Here is a 26,409-nt window from a genome sequence, read left to right on the forward strand (position 1 = left end):
TTGGGCATTCATTTTAACTAATATCCTAGAAACGACATACTGAAGGAAAAGTCATACAATGAAAAAATGAATCATTCATGTATGAAGCTCCCATTTTCCCCAGAGTAACAGAGACTGTGATCCTGAATGATTGCATTCAAAAGATACACTTAGAAAAACTTAACCAAGACCATAGCCTGGTTGGTCTTTACTGACTTTTCAGGGCACAGTACCGTACGCCTTTCTCAGAATAAACCTGCCTTTTTCTTTACTCTCACAAATGAATATGTTCTATGTCCTCTCTGAATTGCTTCTGAGGACATTGACAACACAGAGGTTTTGTAACTTTACAAGTTGCTTGGTAATTTACTGGAGAAGATTACCACTTTTCCTTTTATAACTAAAAGTAAATTGTGGGGAGGTATTTTGAGACTGTGAAATGTCTTATTCCTTTTCAATCTGTCACATACTAGTTTTAGCATCCATTGATGATTCCTGCCTAAATCAATTCTTACTCTGATGGTTGAAAGATGGAGACTTTCTAACTCTATCAATCCTTTGTTATTTGTTAGTTGGCACTCTGTCAGGAAGAACCTTTTCTTCTTCTGTATTTATTTATTTATTTGTCTATGTACTTATCCACTTATCTATCTATCTATCTATCTATTTATTTATTTATTTGAATCATTGTGAATTCATGTATTCTAATTTTATCTAATGGTTTATGACTCATTATTGTCACTATTGCTCAATTTGTCTCTGATTTGTCCACTGGGACCCTCTTCGCACTCGTTCCTATGTCTTTTTAATATATTACCATTAGGTTTTCAGCACTTTGCTACTTTCTGGTAAAACAATATGTTTCAAGGCCCATTCTGTACTTTCTCTGTCCCACCACTGGCTGAGACAAATGGTGTTTACAACTAAGATATGAATGCTAGGTGGAATAAGCTGTATTCGATGTAATTCTGCAGGTATTCAATGGGAGAATATTTGTAGTGGTAAAATGCTCATTGACATGTTTCTCCTTTGAGGATACCTGCCTGTATTAGTGATAAACTTGCTCTCTGTGAATGGGCCAATGCTCTGGGCCTAAAGACAATGATTCCTAAGCATCATCTGTGGTCCTTTTCTCACCATTTTTTACGTGCTCACTGGACAGTTTCCCATCAGAGACTGGTGAGACCACATGAAAGGAAAGAATAGGCCTGGGGTTGAAGGGAAAAAAGCCCCCAGACTCTTGTCCACACAATTTGGTCGTAGATACCACTCAGTCTGACCTCCTTGAAGATGTGACTGTTTGTCCCATTCGCCTCCTTCATTCGTATTGTGTCTTGCAATGACCATGATTTGAGAATGAAGGTAAACAAGAGTTTCACGTTAAAGGGATTCATGCTCTTCAAACCCTAATAACAATACTTTATGCAGGTTATAATTTAGTCTTCTCTACAATTTTATAAGATATATCTCTATTTGATATGTAGATGGCTAAACTGAGGCTTACAAAAGTTCAAGAACTTGTCTATAGTACAGATAGTAAATGGTGGAGCAAAGAATTGAATTTAGATTATCTGACTCTGGAGTCTACACTCTTAACACCAGCTGCCTTCTAGAAGCTCAATCTGCATGTGTAAGAAATAGTACAGGTGGTACACACATATTCACCCTGTGCAGTGTCCAAGTTCTTGTTGCCTTTTACCTGAATAAGTCCATACATTCACTCTCATTTGGAAACAATTTGCCAAAATGGCATGTCAAGGGAAAGACATGATAGATTTTCTCCTTATTTAATACACTGAGCTAATAAGGTCACTTTTACAAACATATGTGAGACCTGATGAACTACTGTAATATGGATACGGATTATGAAGTAATATATTTAGAAAATGTTTATTCGAGGTTATATTCACAACCTCAACCAGATGATCTAACACATGCAGAGAGCTTAATGCCTGGCAGATATAGAAGGTGCTAAATAAATGTTGAACAAATCCCTAGTGAGACCTTAAAATACTAAATTATGCAGTGTTTTTTTTTTAATTTAATTTTTTAAAATAATTTTTCTTAACTCTGCAAAAGCAATGCTCAAATGTAATAAGAGTACGCAAAAGTAGAGATAAGCAAAAAGACTTTTTTTAAATCCATGATCTTATCAACTAGAGATAACTACTTTTAGGATTTTTGTTTATCTTATTTCAGAATATTTTTCTATGCGTATAGTTGTGATGGCTTAGACTGGTCGGCAAAAACTATGTGTATATGATATATAAATGACATATGTATACACACAGATGTGATCATGTTAAATATGGTTTTGTAACTACATTTTTCATTCTGTAACATACTGAAAACAGTTTTCCATGTGATTAAATATGCATAAAAATCATGATTTTTAAAAAATGACTGCACTCACTATGTTTAAAGCTGCGAGGTCAGGGGAATGATGTGAAATGTTTCCATTGGCTGTACAGAAAGATAACATTGTTTCCTCATTTTTAAAGAGTGATGTGTCTATCTATTGGCTCTAAATTCCTTTTCTAAATTCTAAGAGTAGCTTTCTTTTTATTCTGAGGTGTCAAATTCTGCATATCCCTCCTACCACCTTAATTCAAGTTTCCTTGTTTCCAGTACCATCTTCTCCTTCATCCTTTATCTAAAGTCAAAAGACGAGTCTAGAGATGTCAAGTCTCTCATTTTGCTCACCAATGACTACAATGAAGTCTAAACTTTAGTGCCAAACAATCTGTGCCCAAAGTGTGATTCTAGCTTCATTTATGCTTTGCACTTGTGTTCTCTAGCAAGGGAGAAGCCTTTATATGTCCCAAACAGGTTAAAAAAAAAAAAAAAAAAGCAGCCTTTCTCTTCCCTCTTATTCTCCAAACTCCTCCCCAAAGGGCTGATGAGAAATTGAGAGAATGAACTTATAATGTGGCTTAGTGTGGCCTCGCCTCTTTCCCATGGTCCCTCTCCTCATTTCAAGGTAGGACAGGCACATTCTCAGGATTCCCAATCATCTCTTCCATTTGCAACTCGTATTTTTCATAGAGAAGACCCACTATTGTCCAGCTCAGTTTAGAGCTGGATTCATAAATTTAGTTTATGTTGTGTGCTAAAGAGAATTACAAGGTCCTACTTTTGATGTACATCCAAGCTAGGTCTTTCAATCAATTTCATTAGCAATAAAGCCAACATTTTAAAAATTTTACTTCTATATCTAATTTCTCAATTGATTCTGGACTCAGAAAGGGAAGCAGGATATGATTTATTGTTACTGTTAAACCATCCCAACTACATCCAACTACATTCTACCCCTCTCTGCCATGTTTACAGCGATTCAAGTCTCAATATCACTTTCCGTTCCCCAAATTTTCAGTACTTTTTTCCTTCTTATGACCTTTGTGATCTTTTATATTTCCTTTGTGATTCCCTTTGCTCAGAATGTCTTCCTGATTTTCTCTGCTGGTAAATCTCTACTTATCATTCAAGATTAATAACAATGCATTTCTAAAATCATATCCTAAAACAGATTGTACATTTCCACAGTTACAATGTTATAATTGGAGACTGTTTCTGAATAAAGTTCTAGCATGAATACTCTGTTATAAAATAAAAGATACACTTTCTATAATAATCTACAAATTTTTTTAAGAGTAAACTTATTTTCTAAGTTTTACAAAATGTGCAGAAAGTTATTCCATACTTTAAGTCACAGTGGTGTTGTTAAAATAGAAAAAAAAAAAAAAGGTGATTCCATGTTGATTTTGTTAGAAATCTCAAATTAAATAAAATGATTATAGAGGCCACGAGATTAGCCTATCATAACACTGACCAGTTTAATCATACACTAGCTATTTAATCATTAATCAAAATAATTATTGTACCATTGGTTTCTTAGATGTTAACATAATCCTTTTTATGATAGTGAGAATGATGATTATGATTATGATTTTTTTGGTATGGCCCACATCACATTAAAAAAGCTAGCCACATAACTAATTGAATGCATTTTTGTTTAGCCAGAAAAGAAACTTATTATCCATTCTACTAAGCAATGTAATTTAGCTTATTAAAGAAAAGAGGAGTCATCGAAGAACTGAATGTTTTAGAAACTTTGCGCAGTGAGCATTTGAGATCTTATTCCATGGCATATGTCCTCAGTTTGGCTCAAATAACCTTTTATAAAAATTCTCAACAGGTTTAAAAGTTCTTAAGCTGATGCCCTAACTGTTCAACTTCTCTAGGCCTCAGAGGGAAAAAATAATAATATTTTAAAAAGAAAGAAAGAAAAACTTTGTGCAGAAATATGAAGAATGCTCTCTGGAATTGACAATGTTTGTTTATTTTATCCTCCAAACACATCCAAACAACATCTCTTTGGAAAGGGAAAAAATCATTTAAAATAGAGCAACTTTGAACATTGTTACACCCCTTTAAGATGGTGATTTTGGCAGGTGTGTCTGCCTACATCACAGCAATGAGAAAGTTGCTCCATAGCCAGGAATGCTTTCCCTGTCTCCACTCTCTACCCACAACCCCCTTAATCTTCAGACCCTATGATACTATCCAGGATTCTTGACTGTACATAAGAGAAGTTGATCCTGGTTAACCAGCAAAAAAAGGGGTGTTAATTAGCAAGAAACGGGGCAGTTCATATACTGCTAGAGAAAGCTAGGGAACCAGCTTTTGGAGCCAGGCAGGATCTAGGGGAAGCCCAGTGGTGGAATCGCAGCCAAGTTACACCACAGAATCATCTGACCAGGCTGTGCTGCCCACTCTTGCTGACACCACCAAAACCCAATATTTGTCACTTATTAGTAGATTTTTTCTTTGTCTTCATTTTTCTTTGCCAACATGAAATATAAATTGTTCCTGTTTCTTTGTGTCACTTATCCCAAACTCAGAGTCCTGCATGGAAACATGACTGGCTGAGTCAGTCTTATGTTCTCTGGAGAGATTTCACAGAAGAAGGCCAAGTCCTGGCTTCAACAAAGGCTCACACAAGGGCAGATTCTCAAGGAGGTTCAATCTTTCCCAAACACAGAAGTAGGTTCAATGCTGGACAGTCACAAACAAGCAACTCTTTTCATCCTACTTACCTTTCAGTTTTAACAAGTATTATTCTTTCTTACCTTTTAGTCTTATACCTCAATTTCACTTCCTCAGGGAGGCCTTCCCTACCTTCCAGACTCAGTAAGACATCCTTGTTAAATGGTTTCATAGCACCCCAAAACTTCTTGCTAGCACACTTATTGCATTTCTAATTAGTTATATGTAAGTATCTGTTTATTCAGGTTTCTCCATCTAGATTATATATTTGAAAGAGCAAGAATTGTGTTTGTTTTCATTGTGGCTTTATTCTTAAAGCAAAATACAAGGCCTAGAATGTGGTAAATATTCTCTATGTATCTCGTGGAACTTTTCTATTTCTGCATTTCTCAAATTATATTTCTAAATCATATTTTCTCTCTCCCTATTCCCCTCAGCTGATGCTGACTTCTGGATAATTTCTTTAGGTTTACCCTCTAGTTTATTTATTTTCTTTTCAATTGTGTCTAATAAGCTATTTAACATATTCATAGAATGCATGATTTCAACTATCATGTCTTCACTTCTATTTGACTCTTTTAAAAATCTACCTTGTTAGTGATGATGGTTTCTTCATTATATTTTCAATTTACTCTTTTTTTCTTTAAACATATTAAGTACTTACCCCTGAGAAGCCTAACAATTTTCCAGGTCTGGTTCTGTAGAAACTAGAATTCTCTACAGAACTACAGAACCGTATTCTCATTCTTGGTGATTTATTTTGTTTGTTTAGTGATTTCCATTAAGAGCTCATGATCTTTGGATATTTACCTGGAAAAATTCTTTGATATCTATATTTAAATTGTATTCTCCAAAGAGGATTTTTTTTGGGGGGGTGGTTATATATATAATATGAATTTTTGCCTGGAACACAGAGGTGCTTAGAAATTCTCAGGAGGCAGTTTATCTTTTGCTCTGCTCTTCTAGAGTCAAGGCCAAGTCAGACATGTATCTTTGTCCTCTTCCTCTGTGGACATTATCTTCCTCTAATTTAGCCACAGAAGATGTTTCCTTTTGGGGAATCCAGTATGATGAGTCAATAATGGTTCCAAACTCTCAACTTTCCTGAGTCCCAGGCTTTATCTCTTATGTCCTATATAGGCAACCCAATTAAATCCCTGACTCCGAACTGCAGGGAATTCGCTAGTTCCCCAAGTCCAGTGCTTGTGCCCCCCTCTGGATTCTTACTTTTTTATCTTTTCTCTTTTGCTCTCACAGGAATTTACTTAGTTTCTGCCAGCTCAAATATTAACAAATAGATGACTTATAGATTTTATCATTAATTCTCAGTTTTGTCATATCAGGAGAGATTTTTCGGAATATAATGTTTGCTGGAAATAGCTGGCCTTAACAAATATTTATTGGATGATAAACAAATGAAAAAGTTAACTTCTACTCTACTGAACAGAGATAATTCTTTTTCACTCTTTCATTGCTAGGCCATCACTACACATCTGCTAAACTATTATTCAAGAGGAGGAAATGCAGTGGGTAAGACAGTATGTATACTAAAAAGAAATGCCTTTTTCTTCATAAAAATAAATTTCAAAAATATCTAAATATGAAACTGGAAGATTTTCTGAGTAATGAGGGGAAACTGGATCAAGTAATCCAGACTTTTACTAGAAATTCCCTTGGCCATTTCCCTTGAATATTTGTCCTGGTGTCCACCCACTAGCATGGAAATCCTAAAAGGCTTCTGCTCCACCTCAGTATTAGATAAATGACTATAAACTTGCTGCTCTGTGGCGTATCTTGAGACAAGGTCAGAGGGTTCCAATATGACTGTCTTGAAGGCTAGGGGATGACAAAAGTAAAATAAGAGTGGAGAGAGAGAGAGAGAGAGAGAGAGAGAGAGAGAGAGAGAGAGAGAGAGAGAGAGATGAATGAAGCTTGGAAGTCACACAGCATCACTTCTGCCATACTCTATTGGCTGGAGAAATCCCAAGTTCTTGCCTAGATGTAAAGGTAGGAAACATAGGCCTCATCTCTTTATTGAAGAAGTGTCAGTCCCATTGTACCAAGAGCATATGAGATGCAAGATACGTGTGTGTTTGTGTGTGTGTGTGTGTGTGTGTGTGTGTGTGTGTCAGTGTGTGTGTGTATGGCTATCTTTGGAAAACAACAATCTGCCACACACATGTCACATTATATAGTTTTTATAAACATAATATTACATTAGAAAACATCTAGTATCATGCCAGGCACTCTGTAGTTCCTCCATATGTATTAATTCTTTTCCTTTTGATTTCCTCCCTTTATATAAGAAAAAGGAGGTATTATTTTAAGAGACGCAAGATAGGCAAGAAATAAAAATGGTGTGGGGTTTTTTTTTTGTTTGTTTGTTTGTTTTTTGCATCTGCTACCATATTGAGTTGTTAGGTAGTAAATCGCCATTTTACAAGTGAGGAAATTATGGCTCAAAGATGTTCAGTAATTTTGGTGTTAAAGTTGTTTCTCTAGATGATTTATTAAAACATTAATTTGTTTTTGTTCTTCACTTGTTTTAAGTAAACTTTTAATTTAAGTGTAACATATGGCTAGAGCTCGATGAATTTTTACAAACTGAATACATCCATGGAAACAACACCCTTATCAGAAACAGAACACTATCAGCAATCCTGAAGCACTCTGAATATTTCTTTCCAGTCACTAGCCCCTAACTGCCCAACCACAAATAACTGCTATCTGACCTCTAACACCAAGGATTAGTTGCCTTGTTTTTCAACTTCATATAAATGAAATCATTAAGTATGAACTCTTTGTGCTTGAATTCTTTTGCACTATAATAGGTTTGTGATATTTATCTGTTATTAACTTTCATAGCTATATAGAATTCTATTTTATTAATGTTCTAATTTATTATCAGTGTATAGTTGATTGACATGTGGGTTGTTTTCAAGTTTGGGCTATTATGTATAATGGTACTGTGAACCTTCTTGGCATGTCTTAGGTAAACACGTGTACTTATTTTTATTGGATATATACTGAGGAGTAGAAGTGCTGGGTCAAAATGTATGTATATGCCCAAGGTTGTTAAATACCACTAATCAATTTACTATGTCATATACAATGCTATACAACAACAATGTTGTACTATTGTACCAATGATTACAATGTAAAATTGCAAAATTCCTTGTACAATATAATTCCTCCCCCTTTATTCCTCTTTCACCTATTTTAGGCAGGCGTCTAAGGGTTTGAATTCTTTGCTTTAGGGTTTTGGGCTAGGTATAAACCAGAAACAGCTTACAGTTAATGCTCTAACCATTTTTGAAGACTAAACTTCCTGAAGAAATAGTACTGGTTGGTTAGGAAGAACAGGTTCAGTTAATGAGAACTTTGAGGGCAAGGAGGGTAAAAGACAGAGAGACTCTCTTGGTCAGAATGGGGATGGAGGTCAATGGATCTGGGAGATGGCAGGGGCTAGAGGACCTGAATAGCTACTTATGTTTATTTTTAGTAAGATAATTATATAATTCGCTATCTGAAACCAGACACTTTTGAGTTTCATAGAGTGTGCTACTAATAATTATACAGAGATAATGGATTTAAATCAGGACTTTTCCAGGCACACTGGGATTATTTTAAGCAGCCTCAGTGGAAAGTTATAAATGCAGTTGCTCACATGTCTTTGAAAATTTCTTAGAATATTTTTTAGAATATTCATGTAGCAGATCATATGGAGAGAAGCTTGGTCACTGGAAAATGACAGGATTAAAACCTTTAGCTAAATCTCCTTTTATACCTTGAGCCTGCACACATCTATAGAGTAACTTCATGCAGATTAGTGTGTGTGCTTCTTTGCTTATTGATGTGATATTTCAATCTTCTCGTATATAGTAAAGGCCTGTCTGTGGCCCTTAGTAGAGCTGAGAGCAGGTGGTGTTTGTGGTAGTGCTGTGGTGTCCCCACTGTTCTGAGCAGCTCATGGTGTTAGAAACATGTTGTCCTAGGTGCTCTCTGTGGCACCTACAACTCTGATCTGACCTAACTTTTTTCTTTGTGGGGGGGAGTGGTATTATACTCCAAACTTCCTTTGAAAATTAGGGAATGGTGGCTAAAATAAGTCTGGAGCCATTCTTCTTTAAAGTCAAGCTTTAAAGTGCCAAGAGTTAATGAAAGAGAGGAAAAATGAACCCCAAAACTCAGCACAGAAAGGCCTGAAATTTCTGGAGTAAAAGGGAAGTTTGAGTGGAACACTTGAGTCCCAAGATGCTGGGTAAACATCATAAATCTGGCTGTAAACAAAGGCAAAGCAATTTCTTCCCTGCAGGGACAAGTATGAGAAATTCCATGGGGACATTGTGCCTAATGAGGTCCTTGAGATCATTAAATAGCATAAAGTTCTTCATGATATGCCAGCTGGGGTTCTGGTGAAATTGGTGTTGCTATTTTTTCTCCTGAAGTTGATGTAGACCATCTGGGAAAATCCACAGACAGAAATCTTGGTTTATCCCTAGACAACCTGGAGACTGGAATGTAGAAACTCTGATTCTCAGTACCAGGGTAATGCGAAGTTAACACTTGAGGCTGTTTGCTTTATGCACTAATGCCATTTTTTCCTCTGGGATAATGGAAAAAGAGGTGCATAAGGCTCAGCACTGAGGGGACCAGGGATAAGGAAAGTGAATGTCTGAATCCCATCTTCCCTGAAGGGTGTCTTTTACGCCCATAACCAAGAGATCTGTGATGTATCGATTCTTCCTCTGCTCTCAATACTGACTTTGATTTGAGATGGAGTAAGGGGCATAAAGGAGAAAGGTAGGATGTGCAGAGACAGTAGGGGACACTATTGGCTTTCTCCTCAGGTGGCAGAGGAGAGGAAAGAAGACCCCTTATCTGGCTGGGAGAGGGAGGCAGAGAATGGGTGGAGAAAATGGGAGACATGAGAGCTCTCAGTATATCCTGAGGCAGTGGGCTTCAGGTTGTACTCCTGGCCTTTGGGGTGTGTTTCTGAGAGTCCTTGGGCAGCCAGTTCAGGTATTCAATCTTCTCATCTCTCAAGAGAGGACAGAATTATTGCTGCCCATGCTAATAAACTCTAGCCTAGATTCACGATCACCCCACAGGAACTGAAATATAGTCACAGACGTATTCTCAATAGCTCAGTTAGGGGAATAGATGAGAGAATGTTACTGAACCAAAGTCTGTATGCTTAATATTTCAAAAGGCCAAAACTCAAAACATCAGGGTTTGGAGTAAGGAAAGGTTTATTGATCAAGAAGATGCCAATAGAGAAAATGGGAGAGCTAGTGGTTCCTCAAATCCATCTTGTTTGCTGGACTATGTTAAGGAACTATGAGGAACAGGTATGCAGAAGTGCTGGTGGGGCAAGTGCTAATTGGAAGACTTTGGAATTTGGCCATTTATGGTAAAGAAGCATTAACATCAGATCTTCCTGGACAACAGATCCTTGGCTTCTGAAAGGGTCCGGTGTTCAAGGTCCGGTTCCATGAGCTGGAGGGAGGGAAGATGAGACTTTGGTTGAGACTTTGGTTCCAGGCACAGCTGGAAGGCAAAGTTCTCTCCTCTACACATGCTTTGGCTGCATGACTTGTGGTTTTGGTCTGTTGTCTCTGAAAAACAACTGAGCACCTTGTCAAACAAGATAGAACCATTTTGAGTTAGTTCTGTGGTTACAAGAAGAAAGGCAAAAAGGAGGGCATCCACGCACAGTCTCATCTCTTCCATCAGCCATGCTTGTGCCTCACCAATCTATGCATTTTGTCCCTTGTTTACACAGACAGTTCCCCAGAAGACAATGAGCCTGCGAAACAGCTCATCTGTGACTGCGTTTATCCTTATGAAATTATCGGAACAATCAGAACTCCAGCTCCCCCTCCTCCTCCTGTTCTTAGGAATCTATATGTTTACTGTGGTGGGCAACTTGGGCTTGATCACCTTAATTGGGCTGAATTCTAGCCTTCAAACTCCAATGTACTTTTTCCTTTTCAACTTGTCTTTTATAGATCTCTGTTATTCTTCTGTCTTTACCCCAAAAATGCTGAATAATTTCGTGTCAGAAAATATCATCTCTTATGTGGGATGCATGACTCAACTATTTTTCTTCTGCTTCTTTGTCAATTCTGAGTGCTATGTGCTGGTATCAATGGCCTATGATCGCTATGTGGCTATCTGTAACCCTCTGCTATACATGGTCACCATGTCCCCCCAGGTCTGTTCTCTGCTGGTGTTTGGTTCATACATGGCAGGGTTTGCTGGGGCTATGGCCCACACAGGAAGCATGCTGAGACTGACCTTCTGTGATTCCAACATCATTGACCATTATTTGTGTGAAGTTCTCCCCCTCTTACAGCTCTCCTGCACCAGCACCCATGTCAATGAGCTGATGTTTTTTATTGTTGTTGGAGTGGTCATCACAACATCCAGTATCAGCATCTTCATTTCTTATGCTTTGATTCTCTCCACTATCCTCCGTATTCCTTCTGCTGAGGGCAGGTCCAAAGCCTTTAGCACATGTGGTTCCCACATAATTGCTGTTGCTCTGTTTTTTGGGTCAGGGGCATTCACCTATTTAACAACCTCTTTTCCTGGGTCTATGAACCAGGGTAAATATATCTCAGTCTTCTACACCAACATTGTCCCCATGCTTAACCCTTTGATCTACAGTTTGAGGAATAAGGATGTTAAACTTGCCCTGGGTTTAACCCTGAAAAGAGTGCTTTTCTGATGGTTCTGTTTATATCAGTTAACTACTGGAAAGTATCATAGTTTCTTTTTATCTACAGGTGGGAGAAGTTTCATATTTTTTCTCAAGCGGAGTCTTCTCTCCACTTTAAAAAATTGTAAGTCTCTTGCTTATACTCTTCTAGAAGATTATACTATTTTGTACTACTTAAATTGGTTCATTACATGCAATTTAACATCTATTACATGCCTATTGTTTACTGATCTCTATAGTAGGTCCAAGAGATGAATAAGATGAGGCCGCATGCCTTTCATTTTTTTTTTTTTTTTTTTTTTTTTGGTAGGCTAAATGGGTTTGTCCAAGTGACATTTCTGGCTAGGAGATGGGGCAGGTGGTGGTATGAGGGTCCAGGAGAGTGAATTTAACTTTTCTTTAGTTATGGAAGGGAGCATCCTTACCAAAGTCCAAATGTAGATACCTTGAGCCATGGATAAGATAGTCTCCCAATTCCTGGAAAGATCGCTTGGTCAGGAAGATCATAAATCGTCTCTTTTCCTATACATACATAAACATGCAAGAGAAGACCTCACCCAAGAGATCTTTACATGGTCTGAAAAGTAAAGACAGATCAAAACTAAAATATTTCATTTCCAAGTTTCAGAAATCGTAAGCCTTGGGATAGTAACCATTGGGTAGGCGGTCTGGTAATTGGGCCAATTTCTTGGGCTCTGGATGCTAAGGCTGAAAGCAAAAGAAGAGCAAAGGAGAAACTCCATGGATGTTCATGATTATGTTAACTGCTACCTCTAACCTACCCTGGAGATACTGTGTACATTATAGGGCATTTAGGAAAATTCTTGCATTGTTAAAGTAGATTTAGAATTGACTGCCTCTAAGAATGTATGTATGTGTATGTGTGTATTACAGTTAACTATTAAAGAATCAGGAAATCAGAAGAATCATATTACACTTCCATTTTCAGGGAGACTTGAAAGAGATCCAGATTTCAAGTGCCATGGACCATTCTGTACACTCTGCTGCAGATGCTGCTATTCTATAGTGGATAGCTCGGATTTTAAGGAATACACCCTCATAAACTATTTTGAGCATAGGCAGGAAGGTGAACCTAGGGCCAGTCCAATCCATGTGAAGAGATGGGGGTGGAGACTCATGTGGTCAGAATGGGGTACTCTCTGAGCAGAGCCTAGAACTCGGGGTACACTTGAGGAGACCCTCTGTGAAGAGTATTTGGTACTTTTCTTTTGGATATGGGGAGAGTCATATAAAATACCAGGTCTATATATTTTGCTTTTGCTTATATTTCTCTAATCTTTCATAAAATTGGATAGTTGTAAAGAGTGTGTTGGTACAAGAAATAAGAAAGAGAAATAAGGTCTTCCTCACATCTTCTGTTCTGATGGCATGCATGTGGAAGTAGCAACATCATACTAAGAAGAAAGGTAATTCAAGAGTTCCAGGTCATGGCCAGAAGCAAGACATACAAAGATAGAGCTGATAGCAGCCAGAGAAGCACTTGCAGCATGGAACTGACTAAGATGGAGACGTAAGACAAACTTTATTTTATCCAAATATGCTAAAAGGAGGAGATCTGTGAAGAAGGTGGAAAAATCTGATACTTGGATTATGCCTAGGTTATGATAATGATATGTAACATTTACTGAGCATATAGCATAAGTTTGGGCACTGTTTGAGGTGCCTTACATATATTAACTGTGTTGGAATTATGTTAATACTGTAATGAACCACAGCTAGTCAGTTCTCTGGCCTACCTGAACTCTACCCTCCAGAGGTCTGTCTGTGTCTAGGCACTGAGAATCTTGGAATATTAGGAGTGAGTCAAGAATGAGGAAGGATAAGAGTAAATATACTTTGATACAGATAAAGAAAAAAACAATTCCGTTGGTATAAATGAGTAGGAACAAGAAATAAATCAGAACTAGGAAAGAATAATTATGAAATAAATGCATTAAAGCCTAAGAATAACTTTCCTTATATTCATTTCATGTTGTTTTTTGGGTGAGTAAAGGTGAAAGCATAAATTTGACTTAATGAAACACTGGCTGGGATCTTTTGAAAAGCAGTCCCTTTGTCAATGAAGACCTGAAATGACAAAAACTCAGAGATACTTTTCTTGGTTCTTACAACAGCCAGATAAGAGTCATTTATTTCCCTGACAGAAAAGGCAACATTTTGTAAATTCCAAAGATCTTCACCTCTCTCACAGACCAAGGACAGGTCATTTTACATATCCTACATATCCTTTTAGGCTGATGTTGAGGAATTGCTGGTTCTCAGTGGTCAACACATAGGAACAGGTTTGGGGACATCTGCTTTATAGTAGCTAAGAGACATGAATTGACACTCCGTGTCAAATGTCCTAAAGTGAATCCCTCTGCCACAATACTACATTCTATCACTTCATGACATCATGACATTTTCAGCAAAGGAATTTTTTTCTTTAGGAAGCATTCTTATTGTTAGGATTCCTCTAGGTTCATTCCTTGGTCTACTTCTCTTCTTTGTTCTTCTTGAGGCCTCTTCCAGGTGCTGTGGCTTCAACAACCATGGTGACTCCTAAATGCACAATTCTGGTCTTCATCTATGGCCATAATCCATAATCAGTTGTAAATTAGAAATATACAAGTATTATCAACATTGATGTCCAAGTAGAATTATGAATAAATTAGGTGGCACAATTTTGGTGTATAAGGAAGAATAAGCTGTTCATGATATCTATACATTCTCCTATATTCTGCTATATTCTAGCAGGAATGTGAGTCCAAGGAGAACTTTCGGGTAGAGTTTGGGAGGGACAAGCCAGGTTCTTTCTTATACTCTGTGGAGCAGATGGGAGGATATCTGTGACTATAGTTCACTGCTGGCCCTCACCCTTGTATTAGAGAAACATATCACCCTCTCTCCCCTCACACTTTCATAAACAAAATTCAAAATTACTGATTGTTTAGCTGCCAGTAACATAAGCCTGATTGCAGTGGCTTAAACACATGAGGGTTTATTTTTCTCTGTCATAAACAGCATCTTGAGGCAGGCAGTCCAGGGCTGAGATGACAATGGGAGTCATCCAGGACTCAGTCTCTCTCTCTCTTCTCTTCTCTTAGTAGTGACTTCATTCCCATGAATGTATCATGGTTTCCATATGGCTGCTAGAGTTCCTGTAGACTTGTACACACTCGAAGCAGCAGGAAGACAAAGGGGTGAAAGAAAGCAAAGGGTGCTTTACCTATTCAATGAGCAACTTCCACTGACATTTCATTAGTCACCTTTACTTACAAGGGAGACTGAGAAACTTAGCATTTAACTTCAGAACATTGCCATCCTGGGAAAAAAAATTTAGGATTTTGTTACTAATTAAGGAGGGGGAAATGGCTATTGGGTAGAGAATTAGCACTCTCTAACAAAGGATAGAATTGGTTCTACTTGCTAGGAGGGAGCAGCTCAGAAGTGAGCACTTTCCATGCCTATTTTTTGCTTTCTTAGTCCACTCTATGGGAGGAGAATAGATAAATCTGACAGATAAGACTGAAAAAGACTGACAAGTTGGTTATTGATGGAATCATGCCCAGTGTCCCTTCATCACTGATGTAAGGCAAACTTTTAGCAAGTACAAGCCAGAGTTGTGCTATTTCATTTCCAATTTCTCCTCTTATGCCTTACTGGGTGAAGTTGGGGTCCAGGTTCTAGGAGAAAGGTTTGTGTCCTGATATATAGCCCTTTTCATCTTTGCTAGTATTAAAGATGTAATGGTATTTTGATCCTCATCTGGCTCCTTGTACTTGTTCTCACTAGTTAAATCTCATAAGGGATGGAGATTGAGTGATTAATATTGCTAAAACTCCCACATTATGGTTATCTTTGCACTATGATCATAAGCTCTCATTTTCTTATGCTTTGAGATGCTCCCCCTTGATCTATAGTGGGTTATTGGAAACTATAAGGGAGGAAAAAAGTCTTTTTCTTCTATCTATCTTAGGTTCATTGACTGGGGCTCTAAAAATTAGAATGACAAAAGACAGAAAAACAAACAAACATATATTAATACATACATTGTGTATACATATAGGAGTACTCAGTGATGTGAATAACTCTAACGGGTGATTAGAACTTAGGCTTAAATAGCAACTTAACAAAGAACAATAAATTTATAGAGAAATGCCAAGACAAAGGAGAGGGTCTTTGAACTTCTGTGTGGCAAATTGTGGGAAGGTAAATATGTGGAGCAAACTAATGGAATATAAGGACTAATTGTAAGGTCTGTTATATAGATTCTGTAGTCTCTCTCGAATGAGAAAGGTCTACAGTTGTCTCTAGTTATTAATGTCTATTATTCCTAGAAGAAAGGAGGAACACCTTTACAAATTTATGTCCTGCTTTTAGGTAAATAGAGGAAGAGCAAATATTTTCAATAACCATCAACAAAATGAAAAGTCAATCTACTGAATGGGAGAAAACATTTGCAAATTATATATCTGATAAAGGGCTAACATCCAAAATTTATGAAGAACACATACAACTCAATAGCAAAAAACAAACAAACAATAACAATCAGATTAAAAGATGGGCAGAAGATCTGAATAGACATTTTTTCAAAGAAGATATACAGATGGCCAATTGGTGCAGGAAAAAGGTGCTCAAAATCTTTAATCGTCAGGGAAATGCAAATGAAACGCACAATGAGCTATCACCTCACACCTATTAGAGTGCCTATTATCAAAAGGACAAGAAATAACAAATGTTGACAGGATGTGGAGAAAAGGAAATTCTAGTGCACTGTTGGTGGGATGGTAAATTGGTGCAGTCACTATGGAGGTTCCTCAACAAACTAAAAACAGAATTACTATATGTTCCAACGATTCCACTTTTGGGTAGTTACCCAAAGAAAATGAAAACACTAACTCGGAAAGATATTCCCCTCTATTCATTGCAGCATTATTTACAATAACTAAGATATAGAAACAACCTAAGTGTCCATCAATAGATAAATGAATAAAGAAATTGTGGCATATATTTACAATGGAGTATTAGTCATTCGCAAAAAGAATGAATAAAACCTTGCCATTTGCAGCAACATGGATGAACCTTGAGAGCATTATGCTAACTAAAATAAGTCAGAGAAAGACAAATAATGTATGGTCTCTTATATGTGGAATCTAGAACACAGACACACACAATATGCTCATAGACATGGAGAATAGATTGGTGGTTGTCAGAGGCAGGGGTTGGGGGAGGTGGAAGAATGGGTGAAAGGGGTTAAAAGGTAAAAAAAAAAATTTACCAGTGAAATAGCCAAAAGAACCTATTGTCCTACTCTGAAATTTTCCTTATTTTCATCAAAAGAAGTATCATTAATTCAGCCTTCCTGGAGGCATTTAGATTTAGAGAAACATCTGATTTATACATTAATTATCTAAAGTATGTTTTTATAAATTTAAAGTACACACGATGACTAGAATCAAGCCAGTAGAGGATCATAGAGGACCCATTGCTTAATTAATGAATTAAACTGCTTTGTAACTACAAATTAAAATTTTCATTCTGTCAGCAAATGGTTATTGAGCTTTACTATGCCAGTTTCAGAGATAACTGTAGATACATAACTGTACACAGATGATGGTAAAGGTAAACATTTAAAGATGCTCTTTGAAGTCAGATTTATTTGCTTCATTTCTGGGTACATCCTTATTTTTATTTATTTTTTAAAGTATATCCTTTTTTAAAAAATAGGTAATACTAATGTAAATTTACTCTAGTCCATGAATCATGATAGTTAATGCAGTCTGAATTAGTGAGATCTCACTGTGTTTTCCAAAGTGTTGAGGTTAATCTTGGTAAATCTAAATATATATGTATATATATAATGTATATATATATTTACATTTATCTAGAGAGTGTCTGAGAACAAAAGAGCACAAAAAATAAAATAAAATTCTGTAAATATAAAATGAAAAGCCACAACATAAAATATTGTGATAGAGTAAAGCAAACATATATTACATAAATATAAATGTCCTAACCTCTCTATTAATTGGAAGAGAATCAAGCTGGATCATAAAGCAAAATACAAGTCCATGTTAAATATGAAAACACAACTAGAACTAAGTGACTCAGAAAGATTGAAAAAAAATTGTGGCCAAAGATATACCAAATAAATGCAAACAAATGAACAAATAAACAAATAGCCAGAATGGAAGAAAACTTGATAATGGCAGTAGGGTACAATTTACAATGTGTATATAATAGTCATGACCTTCTACGCACCAGTAAAACATCAGGAGCTAAAAGAAATAAAACACACTAGTTGAGGAAAATTTTTAATTAATTAAATTTTTTGTGGTGGTTAACAAAATCTGGTAAGTTTGGTTATTGATTAACAAAATCTGGTAAGTTTCAGCTGTATACTTTAACAGTAAGGCATATATATATTTACACTGTGTGTTCACCTCCCATAGATAGATTTCTTTCTGTCACCACATTTTTGACCCCTTTTAACATATCTACCTCCCCCCTCTCTCTTCCCCCTACCTTCTGGTTACCACTAGTCTATTGTCCATGTCCATGAGTCTCTGTTTGCTTGTCCTGTTCATTTGTTGCTTTTAGGTTTATATATCACATATAAGTGATATCAGGTGATTTTCAACTTTTTCTGTCTGGCTTATTTTGCTTAGCATGATTATCTCGAGGTCCATCCAAGTTGTCGCAAATGGCAGTATTTCATCTCTTCTTATGGCTGAGTAATATCCCATTGTATATATGTACCACAGCTTCTTTATCCAACCATCTATTGTAGGACACTTTGGTTGCTTCCAAGTCCTGGTCACCGTGAATAATGCTGCTATGAACATTGGTGTGCAAATACCTTTTCAGATATGAGTATTCAAGTCTTTGGGGTAAATACCCAGAAGAGGGATTGCTGGATCATATGATAGATCAATCCTTAGTTTTTTGAGGAAACTTCATATTGTTTTTCATAGTGGCTGTACCAATTTGCAGTCCCACCAGCAGTGTATGAGGGTTCCTTTTTCTCCGCATCCTCTCCAACATTTATTACTTGTCCTGTTGATTATAGCTATTCTAACAGGTGTGAGATGGTATCTCATCGTGGTTTTGATTCGCATTTCCCTAATAGGTAGCGATGTTGAGCGTCTTTTCATATGTTTGTTGGCCATTTGTATGTCTTCTTGGGAGAAGTGTCTGTTCAGGTCCTCTGCCCATTTTTTGATAGGATCATTTGTTTTCTGGTTGTTATTGAGTTGTATGAGTTCTTTGTATATTTTGGATATTAGGCCTTTATTGGAGACATTGCTTGCAAATATATTTTCTCATTTGGATGGTTGTCTCTTTATCTTTTTGACAGTTTATTTGGCTGTGCGGAAGCTTTTTAGTTTGACGTAGTCCTATTCATTTATTTTAGCTTTTACTTCCCTTGCCTTTGAGGTCAAATTCATAAAATCCTCTGTAAGTCCAAAGTCCTTGAGTTTAGTTCCTATGTTTTCTTTTAAGCGTTTTTATTGTTTCGGGTCTTATATTCAGGTCTTTAATCCATTTTGAGTTAATTTTGGTGTGTGGTGATAGACAGCAGCCTAGTTTCATTCTTTTGTAGGTGGCTTTCCAGTTTTCCCAGCACCATTTATTGAAGAGGCTTTCCTTTCTCCACTATATGTTTTTGGCTTTTTGGTCAAAAATTATTTACCCATATAAATCTGGGTTTACTTCTGGACTCTCGATTCTGTTCCAGTGGTCCATGCGTCTGTTTTTCTGCCAATACCATGCCATTTTGATTATTGTCGATTTGTAGTAAAATTTGAGGTTAGGAAGAGTGATACCTCCAGACTTGTTCTTTTTTCTCAGGATGGCTTTGGCAGTTCAGGGCCTTTTGTGCTTCCATACCTTTCTCAGTCCATTTAGATGTAGTTTACAAAAAACAAGAAGAGAAAACCATATAGAAAATCCTGTGTCTAAATAAGATAATCAGTTAAATTCAATTTATATATATGATTTACAGTATACATAAATGTAAGATACATAAGTATGTGTATGTATATGTGTATGTGTATCTCTGTCTTCTTATGAAGATTTCATGACAGTTACATAAATCGAATGGATATTAGGTCACAAAACAAACCTCAATAAATTTCATATATTACACATAGTACAGATAATGTTCTCAACCACTGTGCAATAAATCTAAAACCTAATAACAGAAGTTATTAATAAGCAGAAAACAAAAATCCTTTATTGCTTGGATATTAAAAACTCCCTTTAAAGCTACTTGTGTAGGTGAAAGAAAAAATGCAAAACTGTTAAACATTTAGAAAATGAATATGAAAATGTGACATTTCACAATATATAGGATATGTGTACAGCTAAAGCAGAAAAATAACTCATAATCTTAAATACTGTATCAATAAGCAGAACAAGGAAAATAAATGAATTAAGCACTTAATAAGTCAGGAAAAGGAACATAATAAAATTAACCAAAAATAGAGAGTAGAAATTAATAAAGTTAAAATCAAATTATTGAATTAGAAAACACAATAAAATTAATAAATAAATTCAACAGCTGGTTCTTTCAAATTTGATAATAAATCAACTACTATATATTCTAAATTCAGAAGGGAAAAAAAGAGAGCAAATACTAAAATTAACAAATACAAGAGAAACAAAAATAGAGGAAATAAGTTCAGCTCTATTCAAATGAATTAAAAAGCCTGGATGAAATAGACCATTTTCTAGGAAAATGTAATGTAATAAAACTAATACTGGAACATACAGAAAATTTAGAGAATCCAATTCTATGCAATAAATAAAGTTGTCAAAGATTTATATTACAAAAACTACCAGTTCCAGTTTCACAAAAAATTTTTACCAAAGAACAAATCCATTACTATTTAAACTGATCTAAAGCTTAGAAAAAAGAAGAAAAACTCCAAAATTATTTTTGTGAGATGAGCATAACTTTGGTGCCAAAATCTGACTAGATCACATACACAAAAGGAAATTACAGACCAACCTCGTTTATGAATATCAATACAAAAATGCTAAGTAAAGTATTAGTATATATTTCAGCAGCAGAAAAAAACAGTAACTCATCATATCATAAGTAGGTTTATCCATGGGTGCATGGATGGTTCAACATTAGCAAATGGAATAATATAATGTATTAATATAGCAGAAGAGAAAAATCATATTATCATTTCAAATACTGAGAAGATGTTTACTAAAATTCATCATACCATCTTGATTAAATTCATCTCACAAAATAGGACTTGATAGAGCCAATTTGAAGTTTGGATCTCTCTTCTCTCTCTCTCATTGTCTCGCTCTCAAAACCCTATTGGCTCTATTCCATTCACTTTTATTTCTAGCCATATATGGTGCCCATCAAACTGCCTGTTAAACTATCCACGCACTCATGGATAAACCTACTTAGATATGATGAGGCGACAGTGAAAATGTTACATTTACCTAATATAGCATGAGTCGCTCAGGGCCTGGGAAGAAATTTGACAAATGAAAAGTCTGCGCAGTCGCAGTCGAGCCCAAGGCCCTGGTGCATGCTCGGTGGGCCCAAGATGACAGTGCTGCTCATTACCCGCACCCCAGGAAGGTCTTGTGGACGTCAAGCCAGGTAGTGTGCACCGTGGGATGTAAGAATACAGTGCCTTGGGGAAATTTTGCGGTTGGAAAGTTGCTTAGCTAAGCCTTTGAAAGTAGCTGAACTGGGTGGTACCGGATCTAGCGATTAAGAGAATGGATCTGCACCCTGTCCCTGTCTGTCTCCGCTCCTTTTATTTTGTGGCTGTTTCCAGGTTCTGGACAAATATTCCGGGCTCCATAATTTTAAGAACAAATAACAGTATATTATCCTTAGCTAAGGACAAAAGGCTATCTGCATCATGAAGTTTGTTTTCTTAATTGTGCAAATATAGTTCTAGAGCAAAAAAAAAAAAAGATTTTATTTCTCTTTGAAAATTTTAGGAATAAATTTAGACCAGAGGCTATATTGATAAGCATTTAAAACTAGAGATTATTAAAAAACTAATTATGTTCATAGCACTTTCTACAAACATCTATTTTATAATTATTAATTTATCAAAATTTTCATTCCCTCCATAACTATTTATTGTATTCCAGGTGTTGGGAATAGAGCAGTAAACAAAACAAAAAATTCTTGAGCTAACATTCTAGCAATTTATTATATTGACATCATTCGTTTATATTTGTGTATGTTATTTATATCGTGATTGCCATGTCTTATCCACGCTTTCTTCATGACACAACACAGTAAGTGCCTGATAAGTTTCACATATTGAATATATTCAACATATTTAAATTTTGCTTTGAAGAACACCTTTTTTAAAAGTTTATGTTTTAATAATGAGTTAAATTTTTTATATAAGAAGTTATATAAAAATCCATGTATATATTTTAGGGACCTAAGAAAGATGCAAAATATAACCTTAAGCAAAAAAATTTTTTTTTTTTTTTGGTTTAAGCAATGTTACTGAGTCACCAGCACAACCTGGTGGCTGCTTAAATGAACTGCTTCGTTCAGTATTCGTTTCTTTTGGGTGATTCCATTCTTGTATTGGCCTAGCCCTTTTTTGTTTTTTGTTTTTTAATCATATTAAGAATTTTATAGCTCTTATTATTAAAATTTATGCAACTTTTTGTAAAATAAATATATGTATTTAAAATTCTCGTCCTCTGGTAACAATGTGATTAGAAGATTCATCTCCTCCCAAAGTTCATTTCTAAAGGGCAAGAAGAGTGTTGTACACGTTTTAATTATAGTCCTGCTCCTCCATAGGAACTTAATATTTTTGTAAAATAAAAGCAATTACTGTTTTATTTCTTTGCAACATTTTAAAGGGTTTATGGGTTTTTCAGGTGATTGATGCCACTTAATAGAGACTGGGAAAAGAACTTTTGTTAGATCTATGATATCTGTAATCTGAGGAAATGGAGACAGCCCTTCCTCCGAGTGACTCCGGCTAGAAATATCAGAGCAAAGCTGAATAATCAGCAGCCAGAAATGTCTTAAAAGGCATTTCACCATGGATGGGGGTGGTTGCACTGGAAGACCTGTGATTCTAAGATTTTCAAACCACTAATGATTCATTAAAATAGATAGATTTCATCTGCTTGTGCCTCCACAAACTAATGAAGGAGTTCAGACCCTGTGAAATTTCCTTAAGAATTTCTGGGAGTCTCTAGAAGGATCTAGTTGTGCTCAAGAACCAGTCATCTCACTGGCAGAACACTACTCTTCCAGGCCTCCGCTGATCTCCTGCAACCTCCTCCTCCCCAATAGTCAGAGGATACACAGCTCTACAAAGAAGAATGATGGCTTGTGCCCCCTGAGTTTCTGTCAGATTTGCCTGCTGCCCTCTCTCACCAGAACTCAGAGAGCGGTCCAGAGGAGTACAGACACATTCTCTGAGGTTCTGTTACCAGCTCCTGACACAGAATTCCATTTCCTCCGTTCTTCATTTCCCACCTCCTACACTCATCTGCTGCGTTTTGGATACTGGCAACTCTCCTTGCTTTTTTCTTTTTTATATATCCATCTAAGAAGCATCGAAATGAGCACCTACGATGTACTGGGCCCAGCATTTGGCACTGGGGATAAGTACTGAACTATGCAGATATAGTCCCAAGTCTCATGGAGTATCCATCCCAACAAATACAGATGAAGACAAAACAGATCACCTCACCGTAAATTAATGAAGCCCACCACTTCATCAGATTTTGTGAATCTCTTTTGGGCTTATCTGGACTCCTGTTAAATAAGTTATTGATTTTACTAACTTTGGTAAACAACACAATCTTTACTGAGTTTTGGATGAAAATGTAGGCTTAATCTAAACAACAGGCAATGATGGTAGTCCATGTGACTCACAGATTAAAAACATATTCTCCCTACTAAGTTAAAAAAATGCATACATAGATGTGGGTATACGTGTATATATGTATTATTGTTTCCAAGTTCTATATATATAATAGTTTCCACATTCTGTATATATGCTGTTCTTTCCAGAATACTTTCCTACCATGTTCCACACTTCTTATCTAACAATACTTTTGTTCAGTTCTTACTTCCTTCTGTTTTCCATGTAAATATTACTTTCTCTAGTAAGTCCCCCAGCCTCTTACCAATCTTATGTGCCTGAGTACCAACATATATATTATCTCACTGTAAATAGAAAATTGCTTGTCGGACTCTACCATAAACTTTAACTTTTTTCAAAACAAGAGCCATGTTTAAATTATTTGTCACAGTATCAAGATGTCAGGGGTGTTTTTGATATGTAGGCAACAGGTTTCTAACCTCGGAAATACTCAGAAGAAATGAGTAGAGAGCTGAAAAACAATGTGCATTACCTGGCATGTGCTGTCTTGTTTATTAATTCTCTTCTGTTTTACTTTTAATCTTGAATAAATCTCATGGGTTCCAGAGGACATAGTGAGTAAAATGAACATTATGTTGAATTTGGCTGGGCACCGAATTGCCACGGCATCGCTAAATATCCTGAGAATGTGATTTGAATGTAGCCCAAATTAGACAATCCAGGTGAACTAAGTCCTTCTGATGCTCTCTGCCCCATATTTTTTAATAGTAGTAAAATTTGTATGTAACTTACCTCTAATAGTTTTTAGTGGCAAAACCCCCGAAATTGTACAAACGAGGCTGATGTTACAGGCAAGATGACTCATTATTAGGAAAGCTAATGATGTTTCTTGCCAGAGTAAGAAGCTAGAATTTTCTCTTTTGATAAGTGAGGTACAGGGAAGATTGCAAAAACTAGTACTTTCAATTATTAATTGTGAATCAAGACACCCTGAAACCTTTCTTTTCACAATGTTTTAAACTTTCACATATATTTTGCCAGTTAGTCCACAATTTGGCTTATATGGATGCAGGGAGAAAATACTGTATCAAAGTTTATGTTGACAAGGAATAAGTGACTCTAGCAGTTTATAGAAAGAAATTTGGGGATGCAGAGACTTGATGTGAGACTATAAAACCACACTTGGAGAACAGACAGAACCAAAGCAATCCCAGAGACTGAAAGCAGAAAGTATTTCAGTAGGAACAGCCGGGCCAAAATCCCACACCCTTGCTCCAAACAACTGACACAGCCCTTGGGCACTGCTGGAGCCACATAAATGGTTCCCAACTGTGCCGTTGTGTCTGCCTCGTTCCCATCAGCTTAATTTCTCAGGTGGGAGCATGCAACTGGCTGAGCCTAGATTAATGTGCCTGTTTTCTGGGTCCCAGGGGGCTGAGGGAGGGGTTTTCTTCCTCTATGATTTCTGTAGTAGGAAAGTGGGTACTGAATCTCATTAACGTGATACTGACTGGAATATCACCCACAAAAGACACATGCCCATACAGTTGTATTCATATTTATAAAAGGAAAGAACATACATTTTCAACTCTGGTTAGTGGTTTGTTTACATAATAACAAATATGACATTTGGAGGTAGGTGCTTGGTTTTTTATTGTGTCATTAAATTGACGCCAGGGGAATTCGGGTCATTTTCCTCTAACTTGTTTCAATTTGTTTTCATATGTTTAAAATGCTTTTTATTTCTGGCAGCACTATTGAATATTGGTAAAACTGAAGAATAAGTTGGCTGGAAAACTATACGTGTAAGCCCCAGTAGCATGAGGAAAAGTATAGAAGGAGAGATTTGGACTGAGAGATGATTTAAACTTATGTGAATCAAAGAAATCAGTTCAATTAGGGTAATTCGACAATGTTTATCAATATACCAATATACGTACTATTAGATTTAATGACTGCACTCAAAAAACATATGCATGCCTAATGATTTATGTGTTGTTACTCATGATAACCTTTTTTTGTAGTAACAAAAAAAACTGGAATTAACCTAGTTATCTATGAAAAAGTGACTGATCAAAAATTCTTCAGACATTTGTACAAAAAAAAATGTTAAGTGGGTGAATAAAAAATAAGACTATCATTATGTATGAATATGAAATGATCTTCAAACTATATTGTGGAAAAATGTAAGTGGAAAACCCGTCTCATCCCACTGTTCCAGTCTACTACACTGGTTGCTTTCGAGGCTAGCGGCACAGCTGTCATCCTGGGACTTCTCTTCACTACCCTTCTGAATTTTCTCTTTCCCGGACCCTAAGTCTTACTCATCCTCTAGTTGTTTCTCAAGAAATGGTATATATGAAACAGCGAGTTAAACAATAGTGCATATAGTATACTACCATTTGTGTAAAATCAGTGGGGTAGTGTGTATGAATTTTATTATATATGAATAAAATATCACTGACAGCACGAATAGTGACTTATAGTACTGGTTTCCTCCTGGGAGAACAACTGGGTGGCTGAGGCACGAGGGTGTAGGGAAGACTTCACAGTATACCCTTTTTATACCTTTTGAATATTGAACAATGTAAATACATCATGAACTCAAAACCTAAATAACTAAAAAGAACCCCAATGCTAAGAAGCTTATATAATGAGTTCTAATCCTACATATACACATAGAAAATAAAAACAGCGGAAAATCTAAGTAGAGGTGGTAGTGGTAAGAGAATTTGGTAAAAGGAAACTTTCCAGTGGAAACGGCATCTTAAGAAATAGCAATGAAAGGTCTAAGCAGGAAGA

At 36.3% G+C, this 26,409-nt stretch overlaps 1 protein-coding gene across 1 annotated transcript; it reads left to right on the forward strand.

Annotated features, from left to right (window-relative positions):
• The first annotated feature begins 10,813 nt into the window (after window positions 1-10,813).
• On the forward strand, window positions 10,814-11,769 carry LOC105296831 (olfactory receptor 8B4). Its single transcript, XM_011367153.1, has one exon. It carries the CDS (start codon window positions 10,829-10,831, stop codon window positions 11,756-11,758), a length of 930 nt encoding a protein of 309 aa, XP_011365455.1. The 5' UTR covers window positions 10,814-10,828; the 3' UTR covers window positions 11,759-11,769.
• Window positions 11,770-26,409: the final 14,640 nt, after the last annotated feature.

The sequence above is a fragment of the Pteropus vampyrus genome, unplaced genomic scaffold (assembly GCF_000151845.1).
Source record: "Pteropus vampyrus isolate Shadow unplaced genomic scaffold, Pvam_2.0 Scaffold130, whole genome shotgun sequence".
NCBI classification, from domain to species: domain Eukaryota; kingdom Metazoa; phylum Chordata; class Mammalia; order Chiroptera; family Pteropodidae; genus Pteropus; species Pteropus vampyrus.

Excerpts from the sequence above, each read along its gene's own strand:
- LOC105296831 (XM_011367153.1), top strand. The coding sequence starts at position 10,829 with ATGAGCCTGCGAAACAGCTCATCTGTGACTGCGTTTATCCTTATGAAA.